This window comes from Charadrius vociferus, unplaced genomic scaffold (genome assembly GCF_000708025.1).
Source record: "Charadrius vociferus isolate BGI_N301 unplaced genomic scaffold, ASM70802v2 scaffold19, whole genome shotgun sequence".
In the NCBI taxonomy this organism is placed as follows: domain Eukaryota; kingdom Metazoa; phylum Chordata; class Aves; order Charadriiformes; family Charadriidae; genus Charadrius; species Charadrius vociferus.
In genome coordinates this window covers 5,173,899-5,184,740 of record NW_009650173.1, presented here as the reverse complement: position 1 = coordinate 5,184,740, position 10,842 = coordinate 5,173,899, and the positions used below count along the sequence as shown (strand labels likewise).

Genomic DNA, 10,842 nt, shown 5'->3' with positions numbered 1-10,842 from the left:
CGTGAAGGGACTGCATATTAACACAGCACAGGCACTGCTCAGTAGTAACAGAGATCAAGTTTCTTAGCATATTTTCATCTGCCCCTTCCTTAATGTTATAGGGGTTTCATAGTATTAAAGAAGTTAGAGTTGCCTGTTCACTGGATTATTTTTTTTTGTAGAATTTGAAAAACTTTTTATTAAATCCTACACGTAGAACTTATATGTCCAGATATACCTCCCCACATTTTGTAGTCGTTGACAAACTGTATCCAAATGCTACAATTCAGAATGAAAATGCTACTGCGTTCAGCAGCTCTAGCTGCACTACAGTAAATATTTCCGTAGAGTAACAAAACACACCTCTGTTCAGTAACACAAGGGATACAGGTTTTAAAATGCACATTTCTGTCTCATATCCATACCTTTCTTCAATATATATATTTATATATAGCTCTAAAACAAATCTCCACTATTTTACAATTAAATTAAAACACATCCACAATTGGTCCAACTAGTAATTTTGGTCTCAATACTTTAAACATTAGTTGTTCCATAAAAATATACAATTCAATAACATGGTTGCATCAGTAACATGAGGCCTTTTGGAAGAGGCCTATGACACAATCAACCATGCAATTCAGTGCTCAATGTCATCTAACTGATAAATATTTATACTGCATTTTCCAACTACCAGTATTTCTAAAACCCAAATTTCTCTGTGCAGGCTTACCATGCTTACAAACATGCAGAAAGCAATCACATTTCTTACTTGCCTGTAGCAATCACATTTTTTTCTTTTCCAACAGATCAACTGACAAAGCACAAACTTCATGCTGTCATTTTTAGATCCCTAACCTTTTCCTTTCTTTCACATACTGAATTATTTCACAACGGCTCATACTGCTCCACGTGAAAAGACCAGGGATTAGCCACATCGTTAAGAACTGCACTTTTCAGTTTAAGCCTCTAAGAATCAAATTACTAACAGTCAATTAGGATGCACTCATAGCTGCCATACAAGTCAACAGACACCCAGTAGACGATCAAGTTAATTCTAGATATAAAACAAAAGGTGAAGCTTTAAAAAAAATAAAAAGGACCCAAAAACTAAACTACACAAGTACAGCCTCAAACCCGGTAGATTCCAAGTGGACCCCTGTCCAGAAGTTTCTTCAAAATGGCACACAAAAACCGTGTCACCATCAACTACACTTGAGATAAGACATTAATCTCTTATGCCTTATTTAGGCATTAATAAGGAGTTTTCCTTATTACCACCACAGCACCATTCCCCATAAAGTTTTACAGCAATGGTGCTGTAGTACTTCCTTAGTACAAACAAGAATCCTCCAAGTCAGAAGCAGTCAGTAATAAAACCCCAGACGAGTTCACATGTCAGGGTAACCTGGCATATAAGCCTCAGAACATTTTACTCTTATAAATGTAATAATCAATAATTTAGGTACTAACTATTCCAAGACCGTCAGTCTGTAGATAAGACTCCAACAGAATATACTACAAACACAAGAGAGGTATGACAATTAAGATGAATATTTCTTTTAAACAGCAGAAAGTCAGGGAAACATCTGGAATTCTTTTGCACTGCGTTAATATATCTTCTGGTTTTGAATATAAAAATACATCTAGAGAGTCAATCCAGAACTGCATACACGATTACATTTTTCCCCTTAACTGCATCAAAATTAGTACAAAATAATATACATTACAGGAATGATTGTTTCAAATTTGTAAATGTCAGCTATTACAAAATCATTGTATGAGAACACCAACTGTAAATTATTTACAGGTGAGGTAATACAATTTCCAGAGTAACGAATTACAATTTAGTAGAAGTGTAAAAATAATGTACTCACCAAAACATTACAAAATCTGGTATCATTATCAGCTACACAGTAGATCATGATTAGGTTTTGTAGTTGATATACAACATATTCTTAAGAAAAGTGCCAAAATACTGCTACATAAGAATCTTTTTTACCAAAATCATTCAGCAAGAAAACCTGCAGATCCTATGTTAAGTAATGCCGAAAGAAAACAGGAAAAAAGGGATACCAATTGTACAAGTTTGTCTTATCAAATGCCTTTGCAAAATCTGTAAAATCACTTTCATGCTTAACGGTCTGACATGAAAGAGACTTATTAAAAAAAACACAATAGAAATATCAACATATATGCTTCTTCAGGGTATCTTAGGCCATTTTAAAAGTACACATTCCTCTTAAACTGTGAAACACACGGGGACTGAAAACATTCTAAAAATGGCTGAACTGCTGAGGGTTGTTGTGATCAGTGGCACAAAGTCCGGCTGGATGCCAGTCAGTACCGATGCACCCCAGCGGTCTGTACTGGGGTCCATACTGTCTAACATTTTCATCGATAACAGGGGTGATGGGACAGAGCTCAGCGAGCCATCCAAAGGGACCTCAGCAGGCTGGAGAAATGGGCAAAGAAGAATCTCAGGAAGTTCAGCGAAGGAAAGTGCAAAGTCCTACACCTGGGGAGGAACAACCCCACGCACCAGCACAGGCAGAGGGGCTGACCAGCTGCAAAGCAGCTTTGCCGAGAACGATACCACGCTGACCGTGAGCCACCGTGCGCCCTGGCGGCAAAGCAGCTCAGCAGTCTCCTTGTTCGCATGAGGAAGAGCATTGCCAGTAAGTTGAGAGAGGCGACTCTTCCCCTCTGCTCAGCCCTGGTGAGATGCAACTCAAGCGCTGGGTCCCGTTTTGGGCTCCCCGGTTCAATACAGACATGGACATAGAAGAGCGAGTCCAGTAAAAGGCCAACAAAGGTGACTGGAGCATCTGACAGGCAAGGAGAAGCTGACAGAATGGGGATTGTCTAGCCTGGAGAAGAGAAGGCTCAGGGGTGATCTTATCAACGTGCGTAAATGCCTGAGAGGGAGAAGTAAAAAAAAGAGCCAGACTCTTCTCAGTAGCATTCAGTGACTGGACAAGAGGCAATGGGCACAAATGGAAATACAGGAACCTCCATTTAAACCTAAGAACGGACCTTGGTAGTGTGAGGGAGATCAGAACACTAGAACAGGTTGCCCAGAGGTCTTCTGGAGTCTCCACCTTTGGAGACGCTTAAAAACCCAGCTTGTCACAGCCCTGAGCAACCTGCTCTAGCTAAGCCTCCTCTGAGCAGGGGGGCCAGACTAGATGATCTCCAGGAGTCCCTCCAACCTCAATCATTCCGTGATTCTACGAAAAGGACAGGGTCTTTTGTAGCCCAGGCACTGGATCAACTGAGTCACAAAGCAAACTATAAAATGTAAATGGAATATATTTCTCTTTAACTTATTGCATACAATGTTAATTTTGCTGCCTGCGTTTCGCTGATCTCATTTTTTCAAATCTCGACTCCATTTCTTCCAGGACCTTTGGCGTGTATCGGACAACCAATTTAACTTTTCCTTGAGCTGCCTTCAGCAGTTCTACTGCTTTTTCATGGTGTTCACCTTCGACACTCTGCAAAGCATAAACCATTAAGTACGGTATTAGTAAAGACACACACTGAAAACAGGTTTTTTTTTTTCATTTTTGTACAACTTCTATATAATGAAATACTAGAGTATTCTAGTTTGAAGACTGCCCAAGGACAATGCCTCCCAAGTTCAGGATTTATTCTTCAGCAAATCCTTAAGAGGTGATGACAAATATACTAATTAGCATTAACAGCAGTGTAAAACTTTTGGTTAGGTTTATCCCGAACAATTAAATTCTGTATTCCCATACAGTAAGTGAAATAAGGATAACATTAGACAACTATGAAATTACACTTAAAAATCAACAACTTCAGAAGTATGCTTATTTAAAATTCAAGATTTTTTCCCTTCTTTCGGCATGCATTTTAAATTCAGTAGTCACCCTCAATTTTCCTAATAAGTTGCCACAGACAACTGCAAGGTAGCTGCCTTCTTGATGTTATCCTGCGTTACGACAAGGCAATAGAGACCATACTGGGCACCTGCAACAGAGCAGCTAACGTGCAGTGTGCTGCTTATCATAGTGCCCCACATGTCTCAGCAAACGCAAGGTATTCAAGTTAATTTCCTCTACACTGATTAAGAATAGCCTAACCCAACTCAATAAGAACAGAACAAAAGGACTTTCCTAAAACAACACTCAGAATTTATTAGGGTTATATTAGACTCATCTAATTACAAATTGTAAACAACAGTTCTCAACTATACAAATATGTCCAAATATACATTCCTGGACAGCATACATTTCATCAGCAAAAGTTATTTCTCCCAAACTTATTAAACACAATGATGGGACTACCCCAAGCCTACCTCCCACTGGAGCTATTAGAAGCTAGAAGGCAGGTGATGTACCTGTTGATTGGAGGGTTTCCCCGTTACTATAAAGTTACTTACAGAAAGAAAGACAACAGTTAAAAAAACCCAAGTTATTTCTCTTCTATCAGACTGAGACAACACATACATTTGAATATTTTCATTTTTGTTATTCAAGTGGATGTGTAGACTGTTCCGTTTAAAATTGGTAATAAAAGCTTTATAAAGTTCTCTGTTTAATTACATCAAAACACCTAAAATCCTGGAGTACACTCAAAATCTTCCAGCTGAAAAAAAAACCCACCTTATTTTAAGGCTCATTCACTGCAGTCTTGGCAATGGCTTTTTTTTTTTTAGTTATTAAATTAGATATTACAAGAAAATGCCTGTCATATATATTAAGATGACACAATTCCATCTGTAAGCAACAGAAGAAGATGATTCTTCCGAGATCACGTTAGCACTCTCAACAGTATTTTATGCACTGACGCACCGTATTCTTACAATGGCTATGTATATTTATACACGTGCATGCACACACACGCAGTCATTGTTAGCTATACCAACTATCTGATGACCAGGTTCAGGTTTGGGTGGTGGTGTGGTTTTGTTTTCTTTAAGAGGGTCGGTGGGTGAGGAAGGCCTCATCTGACAACAGTTCTACACCTGTCCCACAACGCTTCAAAATAACAGGAATTCTACGCCAAGGACAGTTGTGTCACTATGGCCATTTCTCTTACATCTCCTGAAAAAGGCAGCTGGACTCCCAGGTAATAGTCAAGAGCTAAGTATGTCAGAGATCTGTGCTAGCAGGGACTTCCCAGAGTACAGACACCCAGCACTCCTTTCATGCGTCAAAAAAACCACTCGGGCTAAAGAGCACAGGATCTAGTTTGACCCTCAGTCTTAAACTAAAATTGGCTTGGCAGATATAATGATCAAAACATTAATTTTAAGCTAGCATACAGCTTCTCTGTAAATAAAAGCAATGGTTTGAGAGACATTTACATGCGTTTGACTAGCAGCTGCTGTAAGTCAAAGCCTGTCCATGGCCTCCTCTTTCCAGTCACCCCGTGTTTTGCTTTTTGCATTCTAACTCTTCTGAAGAGGACACTTATTAAAAATAATTATCCACAACAGCACTTTAGACATATATTCCTTAAAATATGCTAGAAAGCCGCTCTTTTTGAAGCTCAGTACACTTAAGTGGAAGTAAAAAAATACCACACAACTGAAGATAACACCAGTTTGTAGTTCTGTCTTATTACCGCTTTCATTATGCAGTAGTATTTTTATTGGGATAATAAGAATCTGGTCAGTCTAACGCAATATAGCATAATTTTCTACTTACCTTAGAAGGTGCAGAAAACTGTATTAATTAAAATCTGCATCGTGAAACTTGGATGAAAGAGGAAGCCATAGTGGCAGTTACTGTCGCAAAACAATACTTTGACTAAATTTATACAACCCCTTAGAATCTGAAATACTGACATAAATAGTACAGTTCCCAGTTGTGATTGATAACCGAAGCATAATCCCATAACTCTCAATGGACACAACGCTATAGATACACAAGCAAGTTGTTCTTGCAAGGACAAAAAGAAACTATTTTGCCAAGGTTAAAAGATGTATATTCTCTGTATGCCCCCAAGTGGAAACAAGTAGTTACTGCTACATAAAGTGAAAACCAGTTCCTACCACTCCGTTTACAGAAAGCAGCTGGTCTCCACGTTTCAGGCCTCCATGTCTATCAGCTATGCCGCCGGGGATAATTCGAGAGATATAGATTGGAGAATTTTGTTCTTTGCCTCCCATAATGTTGAAACCAAGACCTTCTTCGGTTTTGGGTAGTTCGACCACTCTGGGATGGGAATGACCTTCACTAGCAGCAAATGCAGCTACAGTGGCCTGTAAGAAACAAGATTTTCCTATTTATAAGAAATTAAATATAGACCCCTTAGCTAGACACAGTGAGCAGGCTGAAAAAGTATTTTTATCTTGAAGTCCTTAAATATTAAGACAAGTTAGATTAATTCCCTAGATACCAACACTAGCATGAAAAATTTAGAACTCCAAGAATAAAATTAAAACAGAAGAAACTTAAAAATAACAAGTCTTTTGTTATACCTTTAATAACCCATTAAGCTTATCCATTTTATCAGACATCTAGATAATATCCTTCCGAACTTTAAATAATCTTCTGCTTGTAAAGTAACAAGCTGCTGTATTTTACACAAGTTACAGTTTGGCTTTTACCTTTGCTGTTGCATTAGCTCTAACTTCTGGGCTACTGCTGATATCCACAGTTTCATATACGTGTTCATACACCTTTAGAAACAAAACAGTTTAAGTATGGGGAAAACAGATAATTTTCTGCTTAGATAATATAACAAAATATCAGGTACAACTCAAAAATGTGTAAATTAAAAAGTACACACCTCTAATAAGAAGTTACTCCCAGATGCACTGCAAGGTGTCGAGTGCCAATCTACCGTACTATGAACAAACAACTCTCTCAGCATCTTTATTGCTCAGTTAATCCATGCATAGCTAGGTCTCAATCTAAATCTTCCCTCATTCCACAGCATTCAGACCTCCCCATGAATTCAGAAATGCTTACAGCTAGTCTAACACACCTGACAGGAGACATGCATGACTATCTTCTCATTTGATTCAAGCTGGAACTCTTTTAATAAGCATGCATGCAAAATCACTCAAGGAAAGCTCTTTAAATCTCTTCTGACAACCCATCCCTCCCTGCAAAACCCTAAATTTTCTTCAAGCGATGGAACTAATTGGATATCTTCAGAAAAAAAGGGTATTGGAAAGACAGAGGCAATATGAATACTAATGCTGAGGAGGTGCCTACGCTGAGGCCTAACTAACATTCTCACATCTACCTGCCCGTCATTTGGACTCGCTAAGCAATGAACACCCTGTCCTCCATAGGATGAAAACATTAAGATGACCCCTGTGTCTACAAACAAATCTTTTAACTCATGCCAGGTGTTACCATCAGTGGTAGCACCAACAGCAATGGCAAGGCATATTCAATCACCGAACAATCTCTGAAAGAGTATCTGGAATGAAAATTAGGTGGTGCAAGGCTCCACCTCAAGGTGGTGTGCAAGGCGATGTGGATTTGGCTTACAAGAAACAGAGGCAATTGGTACTTTGTCCATTATTACATTCCAAGCCTCCTAACTGCCAGTAAGGGCAGACTCTCAAAATAACCTCTAAAAAGTTATTTGCTCCTGAGCCATTATTTAATACACCTATGCTATCCCAAATTATTTTCTTTTGAACTTCTAAAAATAAGCCTTGTTTTATTAAGCTCTGTAAATAAAATTCAGCTTGTAGAAATAAAATCAGATTATTGTACTGAGCACAAAAAGGAAAAGTAAAACATACTGTTTTTTAACTCAAGGGAACTGCTTATGTCAAGTTGACTTACCTCCCTTACAGCATTACAGAATTCACTTTGAAGGACCCTTTGCAATGCCTGTAGCTTTTGTGGTGGCACTTCTCCACTTCTCTGCAATTTTTCCAGCAACTCAATTGCTCTGCAGATGTCTACAGAAAAACAAAGCACTAGTAATGAGGAATGCCTGAGGAAATTCAAGGTTTGTTTGTGATTTTTTTTTAAATTAAGTTAATGGAGCAGTCTGTGCAACGTGTGTGTGTGCGCAGTTGTATATGCCTTAAAACTATGTATTACTTTCATTTCTCCTACAAAACTATTTATCTACAAAATGTTACGATAAAATACTGTACTTCCAGGCTACTTAAGTCAAGCCCAGCAACCCAACCCTGTAAAACACTTGGATGTATCACTGCCATAAGCACATTACAAAGACAACCTGATTTTTCCTTGAAGTGTAAATCTTAAATCTAAATTAAAGATTGAAATATTTCATTGATATATACACTATCAACATTTCCTATGCTTACTTCATAATTTATCTACTGCATAGATAACATTTTGTTAAGACCAGCTAGAACATCATCCAATATGCTGTCTAACATTTCTTTTATATTAAAAAAAAAATAGTTCAACAAGACTACACTCAGTACTTTCCCTATAACAGGGCTGAGAACTATCTGGTCTATTCCCCCTCCAAGCCCCCAAGAGCTTAGAAAAACAACCAAAAACCAACCAAACTCCTTTTGATATTCTCAGCTGAGAGAGAGTATCTCTGTAGTCTAAAATCCTTAACCCCAAACCTCTTTGTTCTTTCCTAGAAATTTTTTCCTAAGAATTCATGTTGTGCATATAAATGCAGATGCTGCTTTGTGAAACTGAACTCCCCGTGAAAGATTTGACTCCAGACCAGTACAACTCAAGACGGGCATCAAACACTATGTGACATGCTCCTGGCAGCTCTACAAGAGCAAAATACATCCATATCCCTCACTTGTACTTCCAAAGTGTTACATTAGTGATGATTCTGAATCACGCAAGTCCTGGAACAGAAGTAGAACAGTCTCCCAGAAAAGCAGATAGAAAGGATTACCTTCATTATCACAAAGGCAAAGAAGCAGTGATTAATCTACTATATAAATAAGGCACAGGTTATTTTAGAAAAAGGATGAAGTCTGGGATACTGCTATATCCCAAATGCATTACTTCCTTTTTTCTGTAATTAACCTTTAGGGGATCATTTTTCATGTGAATGCACGTCTACCCAATGGCATCACGTCAGCACAGGAGACGTGCAGTAGCCACACACTTCTCCAAAAGGCCAAGTGTAAGGACAAAGAATTTACGTAATAGGATGAAAAGACAGCGGGGTGTATGTTCTGAAATTAAGGTGAAGTGCGCTGGCAAGAGACAACCCACAGTGACGTTCTGTCCACTTCTGTGAACTACCAGTCAGACACATCTTACCGACTACTACACCGACATCAGGTGGTGCAGTCAATTAAACAAGGTACGACTTAACCTCACACACTGGTCGTCCATGGATTGGAAACAAATCCTTCGTGGAAGATCATCCAAGTACTATGGTTACAGCCTCAAGACACAAATTACTTCAAATGAGCATCAAGGTTTCTACATGCCATGAGAACTTGGCGTTTTTTGGCAAGCATTTCCAAGCTTTACAAGCATCAGTTATCTAACGCAAAGAAACACCAAAACATAAGTTTTAGCTAATACTAATCCCAAGTCCATAAAGAACTCATTTCACACAGGCATGCATATTTGCTATTTGTACAATTACAAAATGAAAAAAAACTCCTAAAGCTTTTAATTTCCTAACACACATTTTGTATTTAACACACAAAATAGTTGGTGAAAATAAAGAGATTCTAGATGTGACTGTTTCTTAATCTTTCAATCTTTTTATGATGCAGTCATCAATATTCTTAGTAATCCTTGTGTTCAGCAACAGCAGTACAAATTATCTTAATTTCATGAAGTCTCGCACTGAACAGCTTGAAGTAGAACGATCAACAAATGGTAATAGCAGCACTTCCAACCCTGCAACACTCCATATATTCATGAAAAAAGTCTAGTAAGTATGCAAATTGCAATACAGCTCTCATTTAAATACTTGCAGATGTTTGCAGACAAGTGACTATTTCACGTACATAAACAGCAGTTCTACAGAGCCGCTCTCAAGCCTGGGGTCCATGAACATTGTTAAGCTGTAATGTGCATGAACTTGCTATCTAACCGTTTCATTAGGATACTGCAAGAAATTTTGAAGGGTGACAGTAATCTACCGATCCAAAGAATAGCTGCAGAAATCAAGACTCCAGAACTCCACTTGCTAATTTATTCTCTTTTTTTGATCTCTATGTTTCCTCAATAAAATATATACATATTTCTTACCTGGATGTCCTAACAGGCTAAATGTTTAACTACAGAGCATTTTATACCCTAAGGTAAAATTGGCTAGTTTGGGAACCAGCTAGGTGTTTCATAAAGTACAGACTAAGAGCACAGAGTCAGCTTGTCAAAAAGTGACTGGGATACACTAAACTGGACTCCTTTTAGATGCAACTAAAGCAGAAGATGCACTTTAATAAAAAAGGGCTTTCAGATCAAAGGACCAAGCTGCTGCGGTAAAGTAAAAACCCAAAGCAGACAAACACAGCACGAAAGTTGGGTCCTCAGCACTCTACAGATCTCCTTTTATCACACTGTGCCTCTTGCTCAGGTAGATAGAATCACAGAACGATAGAATGATTTGGGTTGGAAGGGACCTTGAAGATCATCTAATTCCAACCCCCTGCCATGGGCAGGGACACCTTCCACTAGACCAGGTTACTCAAAGCCCTGTCCAACCTGGCAATGGATCCCATCATCAGGACACTTTTCCCCCCAACAGCTGTTTTGTTTTACCCTGTGGACAGGACCCCATTACTCCAGTCTGAAAGTGAAATGAGCGTAACTTTCTCCTACTGAACTGCATTCGGCACTATTAGTCAAAAGTTGAAGATTCAATCTCTCCCAGCAATACCGCTCTGGAAAGGAACTAGTTTGGCTGGGAACAAGTAGCAAAACACACCTTCTTTCACTTTCAAGAAAA

At 38.6% G+C, this 10,842-nt stretch overlaps 1 protein-coding gene across 1 annotated transcript in view; it reads right to left on the bottom strand.

The window, feature by feature from the left end:
* Positions 1–3,271: 3,271 nt before the first annotated feature.
* LIN7C (lin-7 homolog C (C. elegans)) overlaps positions 3,272–10,842 on the bottom strand; it is a 46,917-nt gene continuing 39,346 nt past the window's right edge. The window contains exons 2-5 of the mRNA XM_009892708.1: positions 7,761–7,879; positions 6,563–6,634; positions 6,005–6,214; positions 3,272–3,476 (exon numbers count right to left, since the gene is read on the bottom strand). Coding sequence (XP_009891010.1) covers positions 3,321–3,476; positions 6,005–6,214; positions 6,563–6,634; positions 7,761–7,879 — 557 coding nt within the window. The 3' untranslated portion in view covers positions 3,272–3,320. The remainder of the gene's footprint in view (positions 3,477–6,004; positions 6,215–6,562; positions 6,635–7,760; positions 7,880–10,842) is intronic.